This window comes from Saccopteryx leptura, chromosome 5 (assembly GCF_036850995.1).
Source record: "Saccopteryx leptura isolate mSacLep1 chromosome 5, mSacLep1_pri_phased_curated, whole genome shotgun sequence".
Classification (NCBI taxonomy): domain Eukaryota; kingdom Metazoa; phylum Chordata; class Mammalia; order Chiroptera; family Emballonuridae; genus Saccopteryx; species Saccopteryx leptura.
The window spans coordinates 172,051,345-172,078,681 of NC_089507.1; the positions used below are offsets into that span (position 1 = coordinate 172,051,345).

Genomic DNA, 27,337 nt, shown 5'->3' on the forward strand with positions numbered 1-27,337 from the left:
CAAGCGGCTCAGAGTTTGCAGTTGTTATGAAACTGCACACCTCACCTTCCTCAAGGGACCCAGGGAAGGGGGCGTCAGTGCAGAGAGTGGGTCCCTGGGGGAGTGAGAAGAGGTCAAGGCCAGCCAGGAGGAGCCAGCATTTCCCCTCAGCCCCGCCTCACACCAGGACACCCCAGGCCTGGAGGGATGTTTCTTCAGCAGGGGGCTGTTGGGAAGAGGGAACATTCAGGGAGCCCTGCAAGAGGCTGGATGAGGCTCTGGCTGTTCCCACTGTTGTGAGGGCTTCTGGAAGCCCAGTGAGCCCCCAAAGGGCAGGACACGGACCCTGCCTCTCTTCCTCACCCCCACATACAGATCGGGCACATGCACGAAATAAAAACATGGAGCATCACCGCTGCAGGTTTGCACATGTGCAGTGGGGTCCTACGGGAGGAAACGGATTGCATACAGATGTGCTTATGTTGGGCAATGAGAGACCAGGAGGGCAGGGCTGGGGGACTAGAAGGAATCGGTGGGGCAGAGGGCAGGAAATACAGCTTAAAAGCCACCTCCTCAGAGGGGCCCTCCTGTGCACCCTGTACCTAGAGTAGACTCCTCCCCCTCAAACTCCATTTAACCCCTACTTTGACTCCACCCTCATTTATCTCACATGGCACCTGTCACCAGCCACACAGATGTGAATGGCCTCAGTCCTTAATAGACTCTCCCACCCAACCAGTCTTCCTAAGTGCTTCTGCTTTCTGTCCCCTTTTCTCCTAACCCATTGCTACTCTAGATAGCCAGTCCTTGGGCCAGGGCTAGACTGTCCCAAGGCCCCTTAGCAAGAATGACCAGGTACCCAACCTCAGCCCGTTCCAAGCCAGGGGAGTCAGGTAGCATTACCTGGGAAAACAGCCACTGTCACTGGAACTTGAAGGAAACGTCGGCCTGTGTCCACCCCACACCAGTACGTGTCTGTGTCTCCCACCTTCAGGTCCTCCATGGTCACGAGGAAATGGTGCTCCCTGGGGTTGTCTCGAAGGGTCACTCTGCCGTGCCTCACCTCCTGCCCCGCCACCTCTGCGGTTTCAATGACGCGGACACAGCCTTTCCAGTTGGGCCCCCGACACCAGAACTTCCTGTGGTCCTCCGCTCCTGCATGGTACTGGCACGTCATCACCAGCGTACCTCCCACTGTGCCATTTAAAATCTTGGGGACACCCAGTGCAAAGTAGCCTGAAACACACAAGTCGCACACACTTTGTCAGCGCATCCCGCGGCTCTGGCCCCCTGGCCGGCTCCTCGCAATGACTTTGAGTAAACAGACTCATCATCCTCCTGCCCCTGGGTGTCATCCCCCCCACCCCCGTCCTGCGTCCTCACACTGGAAACACCCCTCTACCGAAAACTCACTTAATTGTACACACACATGCCTACATGGGCTACTGTGCTCTGCTCGGCTCTGTGAGCTAAATAGTCGTTCTATTTGCTTGTCTAGGAGACCCAGAAATCCTTCCTCCAGTAAATTAACGGCCCCCATTTAGGATGCAGGGACCCATCTCCCCTCAGAACCTCTTTCCACACTCACCTCCCTCCCCAAGCCATTTAACCTCTGGCTCTGTGGAGGTGATGTCAGTGTGAATCACCTCTCTTGGGTGATTTTTACTCTTTTCTGAGCCTATCTGACTCCCATCCATTACATGGGGTCTGGGGGTGGGGGGAGTGGGAAGAGAAAATTGTGCAAGGATTCAGCATCACCGTTATTATAATAGCTAACATTGATGGAGGAAGAACCGGCACTGACCTGTACTCTTCACATGTGCCTGAGGGTTTGATCCTCAGAGCAGCCCTCTGAAGGACTCACCTATGACTATCCCCGCCGTGACCAGGCTTCCCAATCCCCAAGCATTAGGGCAAGGGGGATGTGGAACTGAAATATAGAGGAAAGGAAGGAGAGATTTTCTCAGGGTGCAGGACGAAAGTGGGAATACCATGATTCTGAGTCAGGACCAGTGGTGGGGAATCTGGCCATCACCAGGTTGTAGGGGGATGTGTAAGGGATGGGGGGTGCTCCACATCCAGCCACGGGAGTGATGACAGTAGAGACACGGTGGGGGGAGAATCAGAGGCGGATGGGCCAAGGCTTAAGTCAACCCCGTTCCCACCCTGACATGGACCATACACAATTCTACACATTGCAGCCCCTTTTGTAACAGTGGTTCATGCCTCCAGTCAGGGAAAGATAGATTTGGTGGGTGATCATTTCAAGGATAATTTTTCCCTTCTCCATTCACAAGGGAGGATATGTGGGAAAATCAAGTAGGTAGAACAATATTTGAAACCCTCCAGGGAGATCTCCCCAGCCTTAAAAACCTTCTATAGAGCTCCCCCTATCAAGTCTCCCTCCCCTTACCAGCGGGAGAAAGGAGCCATGGCCCCCCTCTGAAGTCCCACTCACCTGGGAGGCCGAGGAGCAGGAAGGCCCTGGGAAGACACATCTTCAGGCCTCGATGGGTCATCCCCCGACCAAATCTGCAGAAAGAATTGCATATCAGCCCTCTTGGTTCTCTAGAAGCCAAGTTTTGGCTTCTCTTTTTTTGTTGTTCCTGCTTCTATTCTCATTCTTGCTAACACTTTGCTTTTTGATTTTTCAAAAAATAGCAGTTTCAGAACAGATAAAGGAAAGATTCTCTAGAAAATATTTTAAAGTATGTGTATGTGTGAAAGTGAGATAAGAAAGGGGGTAAAAAAAGAAAATTGTGGACTTGGGGTATTTGATAACCTCAAAATATTAAAGGCAGTTGCTGGAAAAGAACTGCATCTACTGCAGTGTTTTTAAAAGTTTTTTGAACGAAATCCACCATAAGAAATAAGTTTTGTGTTTAACCTCAGAATTACCACCCATATTTACATCTGAGACAAAAGTCTCCTAAAATAATACTGAGCCATGCTACAGGCTATGCATTGGGGTACTTTCTCTCCTTCTCCTCCTCCTCCTCCTCCTCCTCCTCCTCCTCTTTCTTCTTCTTCTTCTTCTTCCTCCTCCTCCTCCTCTTCCTCCTTCTCCTTCTCCTCCACCTTTACCTCATTCTCCTCCTCCTCTTCCTTCTTTTAATGCCGGTTGCAACCTCCAAGTTGATCTTATAACATAGTAATAATAATTTGTCATAGCCTACGGACCTAGTCCAATCCCCTCAGCACAGAGTTGAAGAAACAAAAGTCCAAAAGTACTTGACTCGAAGGTCAGCCTATTTGGTCAGATGCAAAGCCAGTGTCTCATGACTCTCAACCAATGCTCCTTGTCTCACTTTGGGTGACCTCAACAATATGAAACACATATATATATTGTTGAAGAAATAACCGACTCGGCTTCTCTCTACTCCCTTCACCTTTGGCAAAATCAATTCCCACATTCCTACAAGACTACTTGCTAATCAATCTAAGGTAAATTTTAGAGCTGTAGTTGGTAAAAGTCCAGAGTAATTGCTGCTATCCCACCCACTCCCTGGGCTCAAGAAGCTTTAGGTCAGTGGGATACCAAGTGATAAAGAAAAGACAACCCTCCCTCTGGAAAGAAATGCTCCTGTTATACTCACAAAGACAGAAGAACCAGTGGTGGTTGCCATAACTTAGTGGTCACCTTAACTTAGTCTTTCTTTCTCACTCTGTCCTTCTCTCTTCCCACCATTCCCCTCTTCCTCTCTTTCAGGCTAGAGAAGGTAGTTCTGTCTTCATCCTTCTCAAATCCAGGTCTTTGGTGTGTGACAGGGTACAAGGCCCAGGGCTGCTGAACCCAATGTCGTACCCCACCCCTTAGTCACCAACTGGTGCTCCGCCCATTTTTAGTCCCATGGCCCTCCATCAACCCTCAAGCCGACACCCACGCTCAGCTAGAATTACCCAACAGCCAGACTCAACCAGAGCCAACAAATAGCCAGAATATATAGAGAAGTTCTAAAACTCAACAAAAAGAAAGAACTGAATTCAAAAATGGTCACAAGATTTCAATAGACATTTTTTCCAAAGATATCCAAATGGCCAATCAGGACATGAAAATATACTTAACATCACTAATCACTAGGGAAGTGCAAATCAAAACTATAATGAGATAACACTTCACATGCATAGGATGGCCACTATCCAAAAAACAACAACAAAAAAAACCCAGAAAACAAGTGTTGGTGAGAATATGGAGAAATTGGAGCCTTGTGCACTATTCGTGGGAATGTAAAAAAAAATACAATGGCTGTGGAAAACAGTATGGCAACCCTCAAAAAATTAAAAATACAATTACAGTACCATATGATTCAACCATTCCCCTTCTGGGTATACACCCCAAAATTGAAAACAAGGTCTCAAAGAGATATTTGTAGACTCGTGTTCATGACAGTGTTATTCACAATAGCTAAAATGTAGAAGGAATCAAAGTGTCCACCACGGATAAATGGATAAGCAAAATGTGGTGTATACATATGATAGATATTATCCAGCCTTAAATAGAAAGGAAATTCTGACACAGGTTGCAGCATGGATGAACCTTGAGGATATAATCCTCAATGAAATAAGCCAGACACAAAATGACAAATCCTATATGATTCCATTTATATGAGGTATTTAGAGTAGTCAAAATCACAGAGACAGAAAGCAGAATGGTGGTCTCCAGGGACTGGGGGAGAAGAGAACAGGGAGTCATTGTTTAATGGATACAGAGTCTCAGTTTTCCAAGATAAAAAGAGGTATGAGGGTGGATACTGGTGACGGTGACACAGCCGTGTGAATGTATTTAAGATCACTGAACTATAAATTTAAAATGGTAAAAAGTTGGTAAATTTTATGTGTCTTTTTTACCACATACACACACACACACAAAAAAAAAAACTACTGCACATTTTAAAAAAAGAGTTGCATCTTGGAAAGAACACTGTGATGAGAACATGGAGAATGGATTAAAAGGTGTTTAGAATGGAAGCAGGAAGACTATTAGGGGTCCCTTGCACTTTTCTAAGGAGCTAATGACTATCCCTGGTATAGTATGGGCAGGAGAGTTGGGAAACATGTGGGAGAATAAGCAGTTCTTGATCACTGGGCATCTTTTGAACACAAGTGATAATATACTTCCATCTTGGGTTGAGGTAGGAGCAGTTCATTAGTCTAAAGATACAGATAGAAGAGCAAATGTTGGGACATAGATGGAGTTTCTGGGAAACTGGGAGTCAGAGAGGCACACAGGGAGAGCACCAGATGCCCTCAGGAAGAACCAGCCCTGCTGACACCACATTTATAAATACCCCTGTGCAAGGCCCAGAGGTGGGGGCAGATGCAACAAAGGGAGATTGACTGAATAATATGCAAATAGTAAAGGCAGGCATGGCAAGTGGGACTGCTGCCCTGGATGAAGACAGGGTCCCAGATCTTGAGTCATGGGAAGATGAGTGGACATCTCCTCAAGTTTGTGGTCCATGTTGGTTTGGTCAAGCAGAGTCCTCGAGACTTATACCAGAGCCTCCCACATCAACGATCATTCAAAGACCGGCCACAGTACCTCTGCCTGTAGCACAATCCAGTGATGGTGTGGCCTCGGGCACACATCACAGACCACTGGTACAGATGAGTCATCGCTTCTGATTATCCTCCCAGACTCAGGAGGAAGGGCTCAGTGCTGAAGGTCAAAATGTGGCCCCTTCACAAACTGGCCTGAGAAGCTCCTGTAAACGACAGTAAATGAAGGTCTTTGCCCCATCTCCCCTCAGCCACGTTTCTGAGGATGGTTCACCCAGATCATAACACAAAGCCGTCCCAGAAGCAGGGACACCTTCAGCAGGGGCAGAGAGGGGAAATTGATGAGTGGGGATCTGTGGGACTGTCACGGGGACAGGTGATAAGTGGCTCTTCTGCTCCCCCTTTCCTTCCCCTGTTACCATACCTCAGCCATGCCCATTTTAATGTCCACATGAAGCCAGAAAAGAGGTCTACCGGGAAAGAAAGATTCTAAAGGAGCCTGACCAGGTGGTGGCGCAGTGGATAGAGCATTGGACTGGGATGCCGAGGACCCAGGTTCGAGACCCCAGGTTGCCAGCTTGAGTGCAGGCTCATCTGGCTTGAGCAGAAAGCTCACCAGCTTGGACCCAAGGTCACTGGCTTGAGCAAGGGGTTACTCGGTCTGCTGAACGCCCACAATCAAGGCACATATGAGAAGCAATCAATGAACAACTAAGATGTCGCAACAAAAACCTGATGATTGATGCTTCTCATCTCTCTTCGTTCCTGTCTGTCTGTCCCTATCTATCCCTCTCTCTGACTCTCTCTCTGTCCCTGTAAAAAGAACAACAAAAAAAAGGGGGGGGGATTCTAAAGGAGACCTTCAAACCAGGGAAGCATTTATTTCAAACTTTCTATCTCTCTCTGCCAATTGAAGATCACTGAGCAGCTGGGGCTATACCAGATCCCAGGAAAAACACTCTACAAACCACTCATTAGACAATGACTTCCATTAGAATAGCATCTTTGATTTCTCCAAGCACTTCTGTATCTGTTATCTAATTTCCTCCTCCCAATAACCCCATGAATCATTTGGTCAGCAAAGATAGGCTGTGGGCTAGAATGGCTTCTCAGAAATCATCTCTCTCAAGCTTTTGACCTTTCCTGGAAATGTATTTTAAAGCTGCTTTCATATGAAATCTATTTTGGGATCATTCCCAGAAAATTCCTCAATGAAAGTCTCTTTTCATTTCTTTATTTTGTTTTTTTTTCTCTCTCTCTCTTTTTTTTTTTTTTTTTTTTTTTTTTTGTATTTTTCTGAAGCTGGAAATGGGGAGAGATAGTCAGACAGACTCCGAATGCGCCCAACCAGGATCCACCCGGCACGCCCACCAGGGGCGATGCTCTGCCTACCAGGGGGCGACGCTCTGCCCCTCCGGGGCGTTGCTCTGTTGCGACCAGAGCCACTCTAGCGCCTGGGGCAGAGGCCAAGGAGCCATCCCCAGTGCCCAGGCCATCTTTGCTCCAATGGAGCCTTGGCTGCGGGAGGGGAAGAGAGAGACAGAGAGGAAGGAGGGGAGGGGGTGGAGAGGCAAATGGGCACTTCTCTATGTGCCCTGGCCGGGAATCGAACCCGGGTCCCCCGCACGCCAGGCCAACGCTCTACCACTGAGCCAACCGGCCAGGGCCCATTTCTTTATTTTGGCCAAGAATGTCTTCTTTGCCTGCTGCAATTCATTGAAGAACTCACTTTAAGTTCAAAGAAGTGAAGTTTGTCAAAAGCAGACCATTATTGTCATATCCCTCTTGCTTGTCCAAGAATGACCAAGAACCTTGAGCTTTGATTTGTGTAGCAAATCGGCAACAAAGAAGTGCCTGTGGAAATATATATCCTTACAGTATGCCTCACTTAGCAACAATTCAATCGACCTTTGCAGAGTGTCTGCTCTGTGGTAGGCCCAGCACCGGGAGGGTGGGGAAGACACAAAGATGAATGGGACAGCCCCCAACCCAGCCCCAGTGGGACCATAACACAATGTGATAAGAGTGATCTCAGAGGCTGGATATAACCAACTACGACTGACCAGGTCAGGGGAGGCTTTACAGAGGGGTGATGCCGGAACTAGCTTTTAGGAGTTGAAAAGATTTTTACAGCCAGAGCCATTGCTTAGAAGAAACCAGAAAGAGAAGGTGGGAGCTAGATCCATCCACTGTGGCTGGAGCACAGGGAGTGATGGGAGTTGAGAGTGATCAAGTCACAGAGACTAGCACAGGAATGGGCCATGGACAACTTTGACCTCTACCTTGGAGATGCCAGGTAGTCCCTGAGCAAAAGAGACTTGATCAGAGAGAGGTTTAGAAGGAAACCCTCCTACAGGGATGAACTGGAAAAAGGAGAGTCTGGTAATAAATATCCCAATCATGAAAGTGGCTATGAGAATTGACAAAATGAGAAGAAGGCGAGAGCTACTAACTACAGGTAGAACTGACAGGGTTTTTGATCCGTTGGAGCTGAAGGATAAGGAGCCAAAACAATTTAGAAAGTCTAGCTTTGGGGCTGTGGACACCATGACCTGAGTCAGGGGAACCAGGAGAAGAAGGCTGGGAAGGAAATGAGAAGTTTGCTCAGGGGCCTGGGGACTTGGAGGAGCTTCGGGAATGGTCATGAAAGGATCTCCAGGTCAAGGTTCAAGAAAGAAGTGGAAGATGGATGCTCTCATTGGAGAGTCTGACAGGGGCCTAGTGAGACAAGCAGGATTGATGAGGCAGTGTTGGAAGAAAATGTGCTCTAACTTATGTGCATGTTAAGACCACAAAGATACCTGAGAGAGTCTCTACTGCAGACCAGGAAGAAAACAGGGATGTTGGAGGACCTTGGTGTTTGAGGGATTGGCCGAGGAAGAGGAGTCAATGAAGAAAACCAAGAAATTAAGTTCGGACAAACAAGAGACCCCGGGGACATTATACGGTGAAGTTTTCCAAAGGAAGCAGCCAGCAGTGACATATGAGACACATGGGAAAGGAAAGTTGGCCTTTGGGTCTAGCAGGAGGATGTCACTGGAGCTCTTAATTGCAAAAGGTCAAGATAACAGAAGCAAGATGAACATCAGGATGAGGATTCTCTCCTATTTCCTTCCTTCTCATTCTTGGCCTTCAGCTCCTGTGTCAGGGGCACAGAGGCCATTTGGTCAGCCCCTCCACTCCCCTGTTGTTCCAGTCCCAGTGATGCAAACCCCACCTGGCCCCACCTGTGGAAGTTTGCACTGGAAAGTGCTGCTACTTGCTCTTCCTCCACTTCTGCTTTCATCAAGCCACCCCTCTTGGACAGTTTGGAAGGTGGGCACCAGCTTCTGTCCCTACCCCCATGATTTGATTTGTCCTTGTCCCTGGAGGAGCCCAGCAAAAGAGGAATCCAGCAACATTGCAATGTGGCTGACACATTCCCATACTCTTGTTCCCAATAGAGTCTTGGAGCTCCACACAAGCCTGAGGTGGGCAAATATCAAACCCAAGGCAAAAGTCCATGCCCACACACTGTCCCAAGGTTCTGGATATCTCCAAGTGTGTGTGCAAGCTCCCCCGCAGGTCCAAGTTTTCCAGTCAGTGAAACCCTAGAAGAACGCATACAAATGCTCAGTCACATGCAAAGAATTTTCACCCATTCCCACTTATATTCACATGCACGGTTCACTAGTCAGTGAGAGAATGACGAAATCAAGCTTCTAACTAGAAATCACAAAGAACTGCACAAAGCAATAACTCTTAGAAGCTGCCTTACCTTGGACCTGGCCTGGTAGTTGGTTACAACATCATCCCAATATGCCAAGGTTGTGGGTTCCATCCCCAGTCAGGGCACATAGGAAAATCAACCAATGAATGTATAAAGAAGTAGAATAGCAAACTGATGTTTCTTTCTCTCTTCCTTCCTTTCTCTCTAAAATCAATTTTTTTTAAAACTGCCTAACATTGCACAATTTTTTCTAAATCTGGTCTGCAGTTTCAGTTCCTAGATTTCACAGAATTTTTTGGTCAAAAATTTATGAGCTCACACATGCATGAGGGTGAGTGTCCCAGGAAATTGAGGGGCGCAAACAATGGTGAGAAGCAGGCATAAAAGCACCTCAAGCCTTCCTTAAGGTCATTGGCTAAGAGGTTGCAAGTTAAAGAGTTCAGAGTTCCCTTAAAACTACAGGCAACTGTAGACTAATAGATCATTGAAACTGTATAGAGAGTCCAGGAAAAGACTCATAGATACATGGTCAATTGATGGTCAACCAAGACAGGAAGACAATCCAATGGAAAAGGAAAAAGAGTGCTGGGGAAACTATCCATGCAGGGAAGGAAGTGAGGCCCCAGATGGGGTCACCAGGTGGATCCTGGTTGGGGTGCATGCAGGAGTCTATCTCCCCTCCTTTCACTTAAATTTTTAAAAAGTAAAATAAAATAAAATAAAAATAAATAAACAGTGAACCTTGACCTCTATTCATTACATAGACACTGATTAACTGTAATTAATTAATTTTAAAATGATCGTAGAACTAAACAAATAAAAGCCAGACTCATTAAGCTTTTAACAGAAAAACATAAGAGAATATCTTTGCAACCTCGAAACAGGCAACTATTAGACACAAAAAACACCACCATAAATTACCGATGGGATTTCATCAAAATCAAAAGTTCCCGTTCATCTAGAGACATCATTTAGAAAATGAGAGGCAAGCCCAAACTGGGGGGAAAGATCTGCAATGTATGTGTCTTGCGGAGAGCTACGGGCACTGGACATTTAGAATATATAACAAACTCTTTTAACTTACCGGTAAAAAGACAAAGATTTAAACAGACACTTTACTCAGGATGAGTAGCTAATAGGCATGTGAAGAGGTGTTCAGCATCATTAGTCATCAGAGAAATGCAATTTAAAACTACAGTGAGAAAGGCATTGATGGTTGCACAAAAATATGAATATACTTTTCGGTGCAGTGCCACCGAACTGCACACTTTACAGTGGTTTTAATGGTATATTTTATGTTATGTACAACTTGCCACAATTTAAAAAAAAAGAACAGGAAATGTGTATGTAAGAGCTTATCTCCATTCAGAAGATCATACTCTTCAGACTTGTTCATAGGCACATACAGACCCTCCCCCAACCTAGCTTTCTTCCTAGCTAATAGACCTTTAGTGTTCTGACTAACTTTATAATAATCTGATATATTAATTTTGCAGCTAAGGTAGTAACATAAATAAGGTATTAACATATAAATATTAATATAAATACAAACTAGAAATTTAAATGTATCTCCCATAAAAGCCACAATGAGATGCCATTTCATAGCCACTAGGATGGCTAGCCCCAAAACTCAGCCCTCTGTGTCCCCATCTGTCCAGTAGACGATTCTCAACTCACTATGATCAAGTTCTGTTCTATTAAGCTTCTATTTCATAAAATGGATGACAAAAGGAATCAATACTGCAGAGCTGTGGCTCACAGCTCATGGTCCAGCGCCATGACTGTTCACTGCTTCCTGGTGAAGTTCAATGGCCTTCTGACACATATACCCCCAGGGAGGGCTCAGCTACTGCATGATGATAGGAAAGAGGAAGAAGGGAGAGCTGCAGTGTTGCTGAGCACTTGCACGAGGACTATCCTGGAGCTCTACATGCATTATCTAACCCAGTCCTCACCTCTGCCCTATGACACTGCCCATTTCACTTTACTTCTTACATCATGCTGGGCCTCAGATGGCATAGGACCCCATCAATCAAAAACCTCAACTAGTGACTTTTAGCCCCACTTGCTTCTACTTTATTTTTCTTTGCTTTTTATCTTCTCCTCCTCTAACATTCAGCTGCTCTTTCAGCTGAACATCAAAGCTCTGAGCTATTTCCAGGATGCTCAAAGTCATTTCTCCTGACTGATGTAAACTTTTCCATCATTTCCAGATCTCATGTTTCATCTGTTCTTAACCTAGGAACACCCATTTCTAACTAGTTGCCATCACAGTCCATGCTGGGGCCATCCTCATATTCATCTCCCTGAGTGCCTGTGGCCAAGAGCACTCCAGGGTACTCCCTGGGAATAGCTTCAACCCCAGTCACAAAAGAAGAAATAAAGGTTCAGTCTTGGTATGAGTTATAATGAAGGATAGGGTTGGGATTCAAATGCTGGCCACCAGATTCCAAAACCCATGGGCCTCCTACCCTCAGGCACTATCTCTGAGCCATAAGGTTAGAGATGGCAGGATAAAGGTATCAAAACAAGGGGAAAAAAATCCTGAAAAAATAGTTGGGAGTAACAATGTGTTAGTGTCCCTCCAGCAGAGAGTAAAAGTCTATTCCTGAGACAAGCAAAACACACAATAGAAAAACGCAGTGGACTGGGGCAGCTGGACACAGGCAGCGCTGGACAGTGCCCATTCCTGATGACTAATTCTGTTCTCATCAGGCACCGTTCACGCTGATCATCTGGTCTTCAGAACAGACCTTTCCACATCGTAGTTGAAAAGTAACCATCAGTGATGTCAGAAATAGTTCCCACTGCAAGTCAATAAATTAGAAGTCTGCTGGCTTATAAATCAGTCTCATAAAAGATGTGGATGTGGTAGCATACTCCCCTGGCTGTGAGAATAACTCTTACCCCTTTTCTCTAGCACAAGACTAAGGATTTAAGTGAGCGAATACTTTATGAAATGAGAATCAAAATGGAGTTTTCAACCATCAAAGCCAAGTTCTGCCCTGAAGCATGGGGACATCCACTGAAGTGAGACCACTCACCGAGCCCAGAATGAGTCAAACCTTGAATTCTAGTCTCAGCTCTGCCATTCACTTGCTGTGTGTTCTCAGGCAGATCAAATAACCCCTCAGTTTTCTCATCTATAGAATGGGTTCAAAAGTATTTACCTTACTTTTCTCCACAGCGTTGTTGTGGAAGTTAATGAGTTGATGAATAGAAAGTTCATGGCAAACTAAAAAAATCTTATATTACCTAAAATTATTTCAAAATAAAAACTTTTTTTAAATGCTATATGCTGGTGAGGATGGTTGAAGTTAACAATGTCTGGAATAATGAAGACAATTTTTTTAAATTTATTTATTCATTTTTTTAGAGAGGAGAGAGAGAGACAGAGAGAGCAAGGAGAGAGAGAGAGAGAGAAGAGGGAGGAGCTAGAAGCATCAACTCCCATATGTGCCTTGACCAGACAAGCCCAGGGTTTTCGAAACGGCGACCTCAGCATTTCCAGGTTGACGCTTTATCCACTGCGCCACCACAGGTCAGGCCGAAGACAATTTTTATCATTTCCTCTACTAAGCACATATGAATGGCTACAGGAATAAACAGAAAGTCATTGCTGTTTCAATTTTCTCCATTCTTAACCTTGTTACTCAGTTCATCAACATTTCTGCCCTAGGCACCCGGAAAGAGAGAAGGAAGGCAGCCACAAACAGGTTCCTGGGAACTCCTATCTCCCCTCCACCAAGCCCAGCCATTCTGAGCTCTCTGAGCCTACCCTGCTGAGCACAAGCACTGCGTTATCTTACTTTTGCTTTCATGTCTATTTCTCATCATTGTGGCTTCTATTCACACCTCAATCATAGCTTATTCTCCTGCCTTTTCCTTTATAAGAAAGAAACCGAAAAGAAAAACAGCAAGTGTTTGGCAAGAAAATACTAGAAAACAGTCGTGTGACACTCTCCTTTGGTTCTCATACCCTGGAAACACCAACAGCACTGTGGCCATGGAAAGGAAATCAGTACCCCATGGCCTTGGGGTCTGGTTGTAGGGTCTTCTTAGGGCGTTAAAAGAGAACCGTGCACGTGAATGTTTATAGCAGCTTTATTCATAATTGCCAAAACTTGGAGGCAAGAATGGCCTTCAAGAGGTGAATGGATAAACAACTCATGGTACATTATACAAAGGAATATTATACAGTGCTAAATGGAAATGAGCTAGAGCATCATGACGGTAGAGACACCCTCCCTTTTTATCCCCCATTTCAACAAGTAAAAATTGGCATCCATCCATGAACAGTACTGCTTCTGTGGAGCTGTGGAATCCGGCACCACATTCCAAGGTACCCAGGAGGAGCCTCACCCACTGGTGTCGTGGGTAACAGGCAGACAGACCTCAGTATGGGCTGCGTAACTAGCAGGTGCTCATGAACTGGCTCCAGCCCTTCGTGGCAGACATCCTGGAGAGTACTGACATGGGCAGCCACCCTCAAGTGAGAGAGCCCTTGTATAAGTCCAGACTGCTCAAGAAGGGATTCCAGCACCCTACTATAAAAAATATGTGTGTTTAGACCCACTGCAAGGAATAGAAGGAATTTAGCCAACGACACCCCTCCCTCAAAGCAGCACTGAGTGGGACTGAACTAGCCAGTGGCAACCTCTCTTGTGGGGGGAAAGGAGAGTGGTGAGATGTGTCCATCTTCCCTAGCTGTGCAGGACAGTGTTAAAGAAGCTGTTTTCCTTTGCAGCAACCAGAGTATTGAGGCAGGACCTCCATGACTGGGGAAAAGGAAGAGACTGGGAAAAAAGGCAGATAAGAACCTCAAAGGGCATTAAAGGGATTGTGTTCAAGACTCCAGCAGGAAACTCAGCCATGAGCTGGTGGGAAAACCTCACCCAAGGATCCCCCAATCTTGACTATGGGCACCCCCAACGGCCCAAGTGTTGAACCTACACCTCCCCCAACTCTGCATCCAAATCCCTGTTCACATGCTAAGCCTGGTGACTAGGTACAGCTCTGGTAGTGAGGGAAGGAGTGTGCTCTGTGGGAAAGGAAAATCACAAACTTGAGCTGTAGCACCACCTTCTGGAAAACAACAGAGGTCCCCCCACAGCCAGCCTGGTGAGTTCTAAGGTAGAGAGAAGATAAGGATCCTGCCAGGAGAGGGAGCAAGAAGCATGAAGCAGATCTATTCCTACAAAGCTGGAGAAAGTCCTAGATTTAAGCAGAACCAATGAAAACTATCTCCCACCTGAAGCCACATGGTAAATGTTGGAGGAGGTGACTGCTCCTCCAAATGCAAAAACAGAATGCAAAAGTCTGAGGAACAGGAAGAATGAAAGACTCATGACATCTCCCACAAAAAAATAATAATCATCTTCTGGTAAACAAACTCAAAGACACAAAATTCTGCAATCTGCTTGATAAAGAATTCAAAACAAATGTTTTGAGGACTAAAAAAAAACACACACACAGAAAGATAATTTAACAAAATCAGGTAAACAACATATTAACAAAATGAGACATGTAATAAGGAGACAGAAATTATAATCAGCAACCAAACAGAAATTCTGGAGCTGAAGGATTCGGCAAATAAAATGAAAAATGTGTTTTCATGTTGAGCATCAACAGCAGAATAGACTGAACGGAAGATAGAATCAGTAAGCTAGAGGATAGGAACTTTGAAATAATCCAGACAGAAGTGAGCAAAGTGAAAAGAGTTGTAAAAAGCAAAGAAAGCTGGCGTGATCTAGAGGACACCACCAGAAGTACATACATTGAATAATTGGAATTGACAAAGAAGAAAAGGGGAAGAAGGGGGCCAAAGTCTATTTAAAAAAACAATAGCGGAAAACTTCCAAACTGGGGAGATATTTGGACGTTCAAATTCAAGAAGCTAATAGATCACCATTATCTCAATGTGAAAAGTACTTCATCAAAACAAATTTTAATAAAACTGTCAAAATTCAAAGACAAAGAGAGAATCCTAAAAGCAGTGAGAGAGAAAAAAAACTTACAAATGATCTCCACACACTGGGGGACTGTTCAACAGAAACTCTGGCCAGGAGAAAATAGAATGGTATATTCAACGTGTTTAATGAGAATAATTGCTAGCCAAGTATACTCTACCTGGCAAAGTTATCCTTCCAAAGTGAGAGAGAAGTGAAGCTATAATCAGCCAAAGAAAAGCTGAGGCAGCTCAATATCACTGCATCTGCCTCACAAGAAATGCTGAAAAGAGGACTTCATACTGATATGAAAATGGTGATGGATGGAGACTTGACTTGAGGTGATGAACACACAATACAATGTACAGATTGTTGTGTTGTACAATTGTACATCTGAAACCTGTATCATTTTGTAACCAGAGTCATCCCATTAAATTCAATTTTTTAAAAAAGGACATTTTGCAAGATCCAGAAGATTCAGAAAGTAATAATCACCACACTCTCATTACCTTACTGGTAACAATACTTCCCTTTTTATTCAGAGTGCACATTATATTTCTGAAATTTATATATTATTATGCAAATAATCCCCTTTTTCCATCATGGCTATTTTCCTTGGACCAGCTCATTTGTTAGTATCCTTCCACTTCCAAGAAAATGACCGCCAAATACACTTTTTTTTTTTTTTGAATTGAGGGTTGTTTTTTCCAAAAAGAATCAGAAGTAGGAATTGGTGGAGAGGGGAAATCTTCCTTGTCTGGCTTCTACCTGAAACGTAAACTACATTAAGGGACTGACAAAGTGCATCCTGTTGTGTCTGGCACAGAGCAGCATCTGGAGAGCAAATGTTGATGGATGACTGTGTCTCACGAGGCTGGACGTGTCTCCAGAGATAAGAGAGAAAACAAAAGCCAGTGCTTTTGTGATAAACATAAATGCCCAAGCCAAGTTCAAGGTGGATCTTAACACATATCAAGACTGCTTGCTTCCTGTGCTTAGTCATTGCATCTTTATTTATTATTTGTCCAGAAGATAAGCACTGTTCTGGGTGTTCTGAGGAAGGCAATAAAGAAGTCAACATGTGTACTGTTCTCAAGGAGTAACAATCTAGTGGGGAGGTAGGACGTGCAGACAGATGACACTATACCATGTAGGAACCCCTTTGTAGCCCAGCTCCTGTATACAGTAAGTGTTCAAGAACACTCTATTTCACAGTGGTGAGAGAATCACGAAGCTTTACTACTGGAAGGATCTGAGGGTGGAAAGAGACCTCTGTGCAACTCCTAAATCTTACTTTTACTAACCATCTGTTAAATGGAGCCAATAATATGTGTCTCCTTTGATGTTATGAGAAGTAAAAATGATAATGAGCATGAACTATAAAGGTGTTACAAAGGTAAGGTGTGTTATAAATATCCTTCTCGTCCCACCCCAAGGTCAATGTGAGGAATAAGGAAACTGAGACTCAGAAGAGAAATGACATGTCTTTCCTATTAAGATAGAAGGTGTTGCCTGACCTGGTGGTGGCACAGTGGATAGAGCGTCGGACTGGGATGCGGAAGGACCCAGGTTCAAGACCCCGAGGTCGCCAGCTTGAGTGCGGGCTCATCTGGTTTGAGCAAAAGCCCACCAGCTTGAACCCAAGGTCGCTGGCTCCAGCAAGGGGTTGCTCGGTCTGCTGAAGGCCCGAGGTCAAGGCACATGTGAGAAAGCAATCAATGAACAACTAAGATGTTGCAACGCGCAATGAAAAACTAATGATTGATGCTTCTCATCTCTCTCCATTCCTGTCTGTCTGTCTCTGTCTATCCCTCTCTCTGACTCACTCTCTGTCTCTGTAAAAAAATAAATAAATAAATAAATAAATAAATGAATAAATAAATAAACAATTTTTAAAAAAAAGATAGAAGGTGTTTATGATTTGGGTGGTGCTGGAATGACTGCTCAGTTAATGCCCTTAGGATCATGTGTGTCTACTGCCCATCTACCTCCGTGCCCACCAAGACTCTCTCTCAGCTCTCTGAAGAAAACAAAGCCCTATTTGAAGTATATTTTCAAGCACAATCATTAGTTTTGGACCAAACAGCAATTTCAGGCAACTGCAATGTTCAGTTGGTTGCATGACCTCTATCCACATGACTCCTTTCTAAAGTGTGCTTTAAAATAAAATAAAATTAAACAATCCAAGAAATGCAACATCTCACTACCTGGGAACTTCAGAAAATAATAGTAAAACTTAAGGGGAGAAAAATGTTAAGTCAAGAGAATTTTCCAGAGAGAAAAAGAGATATGCATTTTCAAACTGAAAAGGTTTACTGTGTACTCAACATAATAGATATGTATATAAGAAGCTAAACAATCAAGTAAATTAATGTGGCATTTCAGAAAATCATGGATCAAGATAAGATCCAAAACCACCCCCAAAAAATAATAATGATAAAACAGCCCATATCCAAGGCTGAGACTTAGTCTGGCGACACTTCAATGAGTAGTACTAACTTCTGTTAGCATGTTAGAAGGCACTGAAGTAATGTCTTCAAATTTCGGAGATGTTGTCTTCAACCTGGAATTCCAAATCCAGATGAAATTGAGTTTTTTTTTAGTTTTATGAGTACTTTGTAAATTTTGGATATTAGGCCCTTATCTGAGCTGTTGTTTGAAAATAACATTTCCCATTTAGTTGGCTGTCTGTTTATTTTGATATCAGTTTCTCTTGCTGAGCAAAAACTTTTTATTCTGATGTAGTCCCATTCATTTATCTTTGCCTTCACTTCTCTTGCCATTGGAGTCAAGTTCATAAAATGTTTTTTAAAACCCAGGTCCGTGAGTTTAGTACCTATGTCTTCTTCTATGTGCTTTATTGTTTCAGGTCTTATAATTAGGTCTTTGATCCATTTTGAATTAATTTTAGTACACGAGGACAAGCTGTAGTCGAGTTTCATTCTTTTGCATGTGGCTTTCCAGTTTTCCCAACACCATTTGTTGAAGAGGCTTTCTTTTCTCCACTGTGTGTTGTTGGCCCCTTTATCAAAGATTATTTGACCATATATATGTGGTTTTATTTCTGGGCTTTCTATTCTGTTCCATTGGTCTGAGTGTCTATTTTTCTGCCAATACCATGCTGTTTTGATTATTGTGGCCCTATAATATAGTTTAAAGTCAGGTATTGTAATGTAAGGGCCTAATATCCAAAATTTACAAAGAACTCATAAAACTCAACAACAAAAAAAAACAATCCAATAAAAAAATGGGAAGAGGACATGAACAGACACTTCTCCCAGGAAGAAATACAAATGGCCAACAGATATATGAAAAGATGCTCATCTTCTTTAGTTATTAGAGAAATGCAAATCAAAACTACAATGAGATACCACCACCTGTTAGATTAGCTATTATCAACAAGATGGGTAATAGCAAATGTTGGAGAGGCTGCGGAGAAAAGGGAACTCTCATCCACTGTTGGTGAGACTGTAAAGTAGTACAACCATTATGGAGGAAAGTATGGTGGTTCCTCAAAAAACTGAAAATAGAACTACTTTATGACCCAGCAATCCCTCTACTGGGTATATACCCCAAAACCTCAGAAACATTGATACATAAAGACACATGTAGCCCCATATTCATTGCAGCACTGTTCACAGTGGCCAAGACATGGAAACAACCAAAAAGCCCTTCAATAGAAGACTGGATAAAGAAGATGTGGCACATATACACGATGGAATGCTACTCAGTCATAAGAAATGATGACATCAGATCATTTACAGCAAAATGGTGGGATCTTGATAACATTATACGGAGTGAAATAAGTAAATCAGAAAAAAACAAGAACTACATGATTCCATACATTGGTGGAACATAAAAATGAGACTAAGAGACATGGACAAGAGTGTGGTGGTTACCAGGGGTGGGGGGAGGGAGGACATGGGAGGGAAGGAGGGAGAGGGTTAGGGGGAGGGGGAGGGGCACAAAGAAAACTAGATAGAGGGTGACGGAGGACAATCTGACTCTGGGCGAGGGGTATGCAACATAATTTAATGACAAGATAAACTAGACATGTTTTCTTTGAATATATGTACCCTGATTTATTAATGTCATCCCATTAACATTAATAAAAATTTATTGCCTGGCCAGGCGGTGGTGCAGTGGATAGAGCGTCAGACTGGGATGCAGAAGGACCCAGGTTTGAGACCCCAGGATAGCCAGCTTGAGCGTGGGCTCATCTGGTTTGAGCAAAAAAAGCTCACTAGCATGGACCCAAGGTCACTGGCTTGAGCGGGGAGTTACTCAGTCTGCTGAAGGCCCGCGGTCGTGGCACATGTGAGAAAGCAATCAATGAACAACTAAGGTGTTGCAACGAAAAACTGATGATTGATGCTTCTCATCTCTCTCCGTTCCTGTTTGTCTGTCTCTGTCTATCCCTCTCTCTGACTCACTCTCTGTCCCTGTAAAAAAAAATTAAAAAATAAAATAAAAAATAAAAATTTATTTAAAAAAAAAAGAAATTGAGTAAAAGTTGAACAAACACACTTTCAGATATGCAAAGACTCAGAAAGGTTAATTCCCATGCCTTCTTTCTTAGGAAGTTCTTTACGTACATTCTCAAGTAACTTCCTCAAATACATATTCACAAGGGAGTAAACCAAGAAAGAGGAAGGTAAAAACCACGGGAAATACCAAACCTCACGTAGAAATACAACAAAAGAAAAGCAGCAGAGTTACAGCTATGCAGAGGCCCAGAAGAGAGGAAGTCTGATTGGAGAAGGAGAATTAGCTCAATAGCACAGTAGACTGTAAGTCTAGAACTTGGAAAATGAGTCTTGAGCATTCAATGAAGGCCCAAAATTCAATTTTTAAGAGAAATTAGTAAGTCAGTGGGGAGAAAACATCAGTTATTATCTAATACAAATAAACTAGTCTATATCAAAATAGAAAAGCATGGAAAGACTGGAAAGGAATGAAATAGACATCAAGGAAAAAGAAAAGTTAGAAGACGGAAGATATAAAGGATACAATGGAGAAGGTATGTATTTCCTCTCCCAATGAGCAAAATGAAGGCAATCAGGCCTTACCAAATGGTGGCACACTGGATAGAGCATCAACCTGCGACATTCAGGACCCAGGTTCAAAACCCTGTGGTCACTAGCTTAAGCGTGGGGTCACCAGCTTGAGCATGGGATCAGAGACATGCTGGTCGCTGATCCCATGGTTGCTGGCTTGAGCCCAGAAATCACTGGCTTGAAGCCCAAGGTCTCTGGCTTGAGCAAGGGGTCACCAACACAGCTGGCGTCCCCCAGTCAAGGTATGTATGAGAAAGCAATCAATGAACAACTAAAGTGTCGTAGCTATGAGTTGATGCTTCTCATCCCTCTCCTTCCTGTCTGTCCCTGTCTGTCTGTCTCCCTCTCTCTCTCTATCACTAAAAAAGAAAAAGAAAAAAAAATAAAGGCAATCACAAACTTCAAAGAAAACAACAAATATATAAAATAACAAAATACAGATTAAAACAATACAGTGTGTCTATAAAGTCATGGTGCACTTTTGACTGGTCACAGGAAAGCAACAAAAGACAATAGAAATGTGAAATCTGCACCAAAGAAAAGAAAAACCCTCCCAGTTTCTGTAGGATGATGTGGCAGCATGTGCGCATGTGCAGATGACGTAACACCGTGTAGCAGAGCAGCCCATGACCATGCCAGTCAAGATGCGGACGGTACAGCGGAAAGTTCAGTGTGTTCTGTGGCTCACTAAATTCGAATCCGTGACCAAAGTGCAACGTGAATATCGGCACGTTTATAACGAAGCGCCACCACATAGGAATAACACTACTTGGTGGGATAAGCAGTTGAAGGAAACAGGCAGTTTGGTGGAGAAACCCCATTCTGGTAGGCCATCAGTCAGTGATGAGTCTGTAGAGGCTATACGAGATAGCTACCTAAGGAGCCCTAGAAAATCTGTGCGTGAGCCCACATCAAACTGCACTGAATAGGTATGAAACTGGGAGAGTTTTCCTTTTATTTGGTGCAGATTTCACATTTCTATCATCTTTTGTTGCTTTCCTGTGACTGGTCAAAAATGCACCATAACTTTACAGACACACTGTACATTATTTTACCAGCGGAGTTTTTTTAATGATATTTTTAAGCTTGATATTATAAGCCTTTGAAAAGAAAATGCAAACATAGTCATAGTGTGCTATTTGGCTCAACAAGGAAACTGTGTTTGCTTAATTACAGCAGTTTAAATACTGGGGGCTTGGGAAGGGGCTCATCTTTTGAATAAATCTATACAGTGGTCCCTCGTCTATCACAGGGGTTAGGTTCCAGAACCCCAGCGATAGGCGAAAATCCGCAAAGTAGCAACCTTATATTTATTTTATTATTTATATATTTTAAGGCTTTCTTTCTATTTAATATTTTAATATGTTTTAGTTAATATTTTTATATTTTTTATATTGTTTTCAACTTTTTAGGCTAGAAATGCTTATTTTAACGAAAAAATAATTAAAATAATAAATATGTAAAAATACCTATATACCACAAAATCCCACAATATAGTGAAAAATCCACAATACAAAATTAAATATATACAATTTTAAAATCCATGATACAGTGAGACCACAGAAAGTGAACAGCAATTGGGCGAGGGAATCATGGGAGATTACAGTTACATATTATATATACAACCATGATTATATTTTAAATGTGATCTATCAGTTGAGCAACTTTAAAGGTAAAAATATAATTGACAATACCCCAGTAGCAACGACCTTGTTAGACACCCAGGGCTTGGTTACTAAACCGTTCTCCAGTAACAAGAATCAGAACTCCTTGGAGAAAGGACTGGTTCTATGTCTGGGGCAAAAACATACAAGATAACCTAAAGCTAAGACCCTGGAATTTTAGTTCCAGAAGGAAAGAAGTGCTCCCCCAAAACACCCAAAACAATAGAAAAATGTCAAAGGATAAATAGATGTCACTAGATAAACCTGACAAACACTACCTCAGTCAGGTGACCCAAGCTGGCATCATCAGCAATAAAAAATAACACATCTTCTTCACATGTGTTGATAGTGAGATTTTATCCTGGTTGTCTTCATCTTTAAAAACTCATAACTCCTATATAATCAGAAGAAAAAATCAGACTCATGCAAATTGAAGAACATTTTGCAAAATACCTGACCAATACTCCTCAAAACTGTTAAGATCATCAAAAGCAAAGAAAATCTAAAAACTTTTTGTAGTCTCAAGAAGCCTATGGAGCCTGACCGGGCGGTGGCACAGTGGATAGAGTGTCGGAATGCGATGTGGAGGTCCCAGGTTTGAGACCCCGAGGTCGCCAGCTTGAGCACAGGCTCATCTGGTTTGAGCAAAGCTCACCAGCTTGGACCCAAGGTTGCCGGCTCGAGCAAGGGGTTACTCGGTCTGCTGCAGCCCCACGGTCAGGGCACATATGAGAAAGCAGTCAATGAACAACTCAGGTGTCGCAACAAAAAAACTAATGATTGATGCTTCTCATCTCTTTCCGTTCCTGTCTGTCTGTCCCTATCTATCCCTCTCTCTGACTCTCTCTCTCTGTCACTGTAAAAAAAAGAAGAAGAAGAAGCCTATGGAAACATAACAATTAAGTGTAATATGATATCCTGGACTGGGTCCTGGAACAGAGTAAAGACTGTGGGTAAAAATTAAGAAAATACAAATAAAGTATGAATTTTAGTTAATAATAACATATCCATATTGATTCATAGTTGTGACAAATACACAAGTGACAATAGGGGGAACCGAGTGTGGGGTATAAAAGAGCTGTATTATTTGTACAGTTCTTCTGTAAACATAAAATAATTCTAAAATAAAAAGGTCATTCTTTAAAAGTATATCAGATAGAGGTTGGGAAATTAAAGGGAAGGGAAGTGAAAGGAAGGTTGGGGGGACTAATTCTTCATCTTACATCTTGGGAACTAAAAATAGTACAATCTATGGTTAGCAAAGAAAGAAGTGGGGGTTTAATTCTGCTGTGGGAAATTGTAGAGTTGACTAATGAAAGAACAGAGAATAGTGGCAAAACTATATCAAGAAGAATGAGCAGAGGAAATACAGGGGTATAATTCAACAAAAAGTGTTTGTAGTTAATAAACACACACCCAAAGAATGGCATTATAGGAACTAAAAACTGAAAGCTAAAAGGGGGTTGCCTTAGAGGAAAGAAATGGGGAGAAAAAGGAATGTATAAGTACCATCTTATATTTTGATGATATGCATTTATAACTTTGAATTTTTCAAAGGAAGTGAAAAAAAATAAGTCTTTAACCTAGTCAGTTTGGTGGAACCCACCAAAACTGATTGTTATTCCCAGAAAAAGCTTCTATATTAAAATATAAATGAGTGCTCTTAAGAATTGCATATATCAGGGAGATGCTGATAGACAATCATTTCTGGAGGAGGACATAATCTACCATTAGTATAAAAATGTGGATTATAAATCACAAATTTGAAGGGGAAGCTGTAACTGAACCCACATAACCCAACACTGCTGCTGACTGGACCATGTTCTCTAAAAAAATATCTATTTTCCTTTCATTCTTTTCTCAACAATATGCCTTCTGATATCCTCTGCCTGGCTAAGGCCTACTCATACTCAGCCCAAACTAAAAGATTAAAAACTTTAATACAGTATAATAAAAGTATAAATAGAATTAATCATTAAAAAGTAACCTATAGGAAATATTGCAATATTTATAACATAAAGGATTAGTGTTCTTAAGATAGAAAGAGATTTGATAAATCATTAAGAAAAAGATAAACACATCTATTCCTGACTCTTAATCCACACAGCAGCCAGAATGGCACCTTTAAAACCCAAATCTTGCCAGGTCACTTCCCTGCTGAGAGTCCTTTAGTGGCTTCACATTGCTCTTAGGATAAAGTTCAAAACTCAACATGGCCCTCAGGATCTGGTTCTGACCAACCCCTCTAGACTTTTCTCCCATCACCCCCTCTCCCCTCCCTTTCCATCCAGACTTGCCACCATAAAGCTTCTGCATGTGCTGATTGCTTTGCCTGGAGTCACACCACCACCACCACCACTATTTTCACTGACTGATGCCCACTCTTCCAACAGAGCTCAGCTTAAGCATTAGTTCTCAGGGACATCTTCCATCATCAACTCCAGATTAGTTCAGATCATCTGCTATGTACTCTTCATAATCCTCAGGGAAACAGATGAAATTATGTTTCTGAATCTTCAGATCTTGGAAACAGACCCCGAGAAGTGGTGACCCTCCCCAGGAATGTGAGGTTCAAAGCAAACAACCACTGGCCCCTGAAATCTTTTTTTTTCCTGCAAAAATCTTTGTTGTTTTTATTGTTTCCATTTGGTCCAATGCATGGGAGAGGTTAAAAGGATACCTCAATGGTTTCAGGGAGAGGTGCAGGCAAACACCAGACACCAAGGGAATGCAGAGGGGGTGTCTGGGCTCCAAAGGCTCCTTGTCATGCTTGAGGGTGAGCCTTTCGAAGAGATACTCACTCAGCCCAGCCTGGGGGCAGGCCAGCCTGCAGAAGTTGTCAGGTGGTTGTCCATCTTCTCAATGAGTTTTACCTCCTCATCCAAGAAGTGGTTCTGCAGGAAGTCACAGAGAAGAGGGTCTGCGCAGGTAGAACCCAGGCCCTGCTGATCCAACAGGACCTGGTCCAGGTTCCTCTCCAAGGCATGGCAGCTTCCATGGCATCCTGAATTTTACCACATTCATCTTGGGAAGCCTTCAGCGCATCCTGGAAGAGAACACAGCCACCACTCTGGTTTTGCATCTTTAAGAGTTACTTGGTGCCCTCATGCTGCTCCTCAGCCAACTCGCGGAAGAAGTGGCCCATGCCCTCCAGAGCTACATCATTGTGGTCAAAATAGAAGCCCAGAGACAGGTAGGGTAGGAGGCCTGCAGATCCAGGTTGACCAGGTGGCTGACAGCAGCTTCTACCTCAGTGGAATAATTCTGATGAATTTGGGAGTTCATGGTTGTCTGGTAGTGAGTTAAGATCGAAAAACGATGTTGGCTGGTCTCAGAAGCTGAGGATGGCTGAGGTGATTCCAATGGTGGCTACTGGAAAAGAGGTTAGAGGATGGTTGGAGGCTAGAAGAAACGGTGTCCCTGAGTCTGTTCTGTCCAGACACCGTTGAAGCAAGAGACAGATGCAGGAGAGCGCCAAGGGCATTCTGGAACCTTCTGGAATCTACAGCAGTCAGGAATGGTGAGGAAGCTCAGGAGAAAGTTATTATCAGACTTTCTCCTAAGCTGTTGGTCCTTAACTTTTTTTGAATAGACAATTTTGAAAGCATAATAAAATCTATGGGATTGCTCCCCCAGAAAAAATGCACATGAGCAAACCCTTTGACAGTTTCCAATGGTTCACAGTTCCCCTGAAGTCCATTTACCCACCTCAGGTTAAGAACTCCAACTGTAGGCCTAGTGAAAATGTCATGCACACAAACAATGTTTTTCTGGCTCTGTTCATTTAATCAATATGTATCAAGTATCTGTAATATAGAGATTCTAGTAATACTAACACCTTATAAGTGAAACTTGCTTTACAGTTTAAAAGAAATATTTTTACGTAATCATCTTATTTACTCTTCACAAAAACCCAATGAGGTAGGTACACGTTGTTCCTCCTATTATACAAATGAGCAAGGACTTTCAGAGAACATCAGTTTCAGCCAACAAAGAATTGAACCCCAGGAGTAAAACACATCCTCCCTTAGCCTGGTGCTTTCTCCCCTTATTAATATTAACTACCATGGTCGGAGGCGATAGGACTTGTGTCTGCTAAATGCCAGGGTCACCATATAAGGATGACCTCTGAGGCCACAGTCTCAGCCTCTAATTCCCATGGCGATCAGCCTCATGCTTTTCTAGCCCAGGCATAATACAACTCTGCAAATCAGTGGTGCCAGCACCAGGACTCTCCTGGTGTTTAGGGGAGGGAGCCAGAGTTCCCCATCCCTTACCCAGAGGGCACATATTTAACATTTTTTGAGTTCCTAATGCATGTCAGTCACTGTTCTAGGATTTTACATAAATGAACTCATTAAGTCCTCCAATCAACACCAGGAGGTAGGTACTATTATTATCTCCAGTTTTGGACACTTGAGGGAAGTTAAGTAACTTGTCCAAGGTTACACAACTAATAAATTCCAGAGCCAAGATTTGAACTTTGGTGCCTGTGCTCTTAACCAACATTATTCTGCCTCTCCCAAGCCAGTTGTTCTGAACTTTTGGGGGTCATATGCATCCTAGAGAGTATAATCTAAGCTCTGGACCCTCTCCCTAGGAAAATGCAGTTAAGTAGAGTTTTGCAAAATATTTCAGAGACTTCAGGGACTCCCTGAAGCCAATCATCTATCAATCTCAAGCTTAAGACCGCTTTTTATCTCTTACATACTGAAAGGAACTAACGGCCCAGGGAGAAAAGAGAAGCGGTGCCAGCGCCGCAGCACTTGGCCTCTGCAAACGTGGGAGGAGGGCTGGCCTGCCTGGTGTGACCGGGACAATGGTTCACTGAGAATCAGGAGCCGTGAGCTCCCGGCGCGCAATGCTCTGAGAACGCAGCCGGGTTGCTGAGCCTCCGCAGATAGCTGAATTAGATGCGCACGGACCACTGGCTAGACTGAAAGCTTGCGTCCCTCCCAGCGTCCTGGAGTCACGAGACAGTGGACTAAGAAGAGACCAGGTCTCAGAACTCTGGCGGCGACGCACAAGGCGCGGCATCGCTGTTCCTGGTCCTGAAACGCCGCGGTGGCGGACCTGCGCTCCAGGTACCCGCGCCGCGGCCGCTGCGGGAGCTGTCCAGTGCTGAACCCTCAAGCGGCCCGGACCACGGGGCTTAGACCCGAGCCTGCCGCACCCAGCAGAGCCCGGACCGCGCTCTGGAAGCTCTGACGCAGAGGGCGTCTGAGAGAGCGGAGAGCAGCGGGTTCCAGCCGGACATGGACCTGCAGAGATTCGACTATTACCAAGGGGGAGCTGGACCTGACTTCAACGAGCACATTCTGCATAAGGTAAGACGCTCCTCCAGCCCCCGCCCCATCCCAACCCTGGAAAGGGAACCCTCACCAGGAGTTCTCTCTGTTCCCCTCACTTGGCTTTGGGACTTAAAAAGAAACTAACCCCTATTTCTGACCCTGGGGAACCCTTTCTGCTTGATCCTGTTTA

General features: G+C 43.6%; 3 protein-coding genes across 6 annotated transcripts in view; 1 reads left to right on the forward strand and 2 right to left on the reverse strand.

The window, feature by feature from the left end:
- The window catches only part of LOC136406731 (CMRF35-like molecule 1), a 172,098-nt gene that overhangs the window by 101,901 nt on the left and 42,860 nt on the right, over positions 1-27,337 (reverse strand). The window lies entirely within an intron of this gene.
- Positions 1-27,337, reverse strand: part of LOC136406730 (CMRF35-like molecule 6) — a 42,209-nt gene that overhangs the window by 5,568 nt on the left and 9,304 nt on the right. The window contains exons 1-3 of one of the 3 annotated variants that reach the window (XM_066386816.1): positions 9,236-9,336; positions 2,438-2,511; positions 883-1,215 (exon numbers count right to left, since the gene is read on the reverse strand). In XM_066386816.1, coding sequence (XP_066242913.1) covers positions 883-1,215; positions 2,438-2,498 — 394 coding nt within the window. In that variant the 5' untranslated portion in view covers positions 2,499-2,511; positions 9,236-9,336. Of the gene's footprint in view, positions 1-882; positions 1,216-2,437; positions 2,512-3,575; positions 3,731-9,235; positions 9,337-27,337 lie in introns of those variants that run through there. The other 2 variants (XM_066386815.1, XM_066386814.1) reach the window with 2 other exon arrangements.
- Positions 26,769-27,337, forward strand: part of RAB37 (RAB37, member RAS oncogene family) — a 71,057-nt gene continuing 70,488 nt past the window's right edge. Inside the window, exon 1 of one of the 2 annotated variants that reach the window (XM_066386808.1) lies at positions 26,769-27,183. In XM_066386808.1, coding sequence (XP_066242905.1) covers positions 27,112-27,183 — 72 coding nt within the window. In that variant the 5' untranslated portion in view covers positions 26,769-27,111. The remainder of the gene's footprint in view (positions 27,184-27,337) is intronic. The other variant, XM_066386810.1, reaches the window with a different exon arrangement.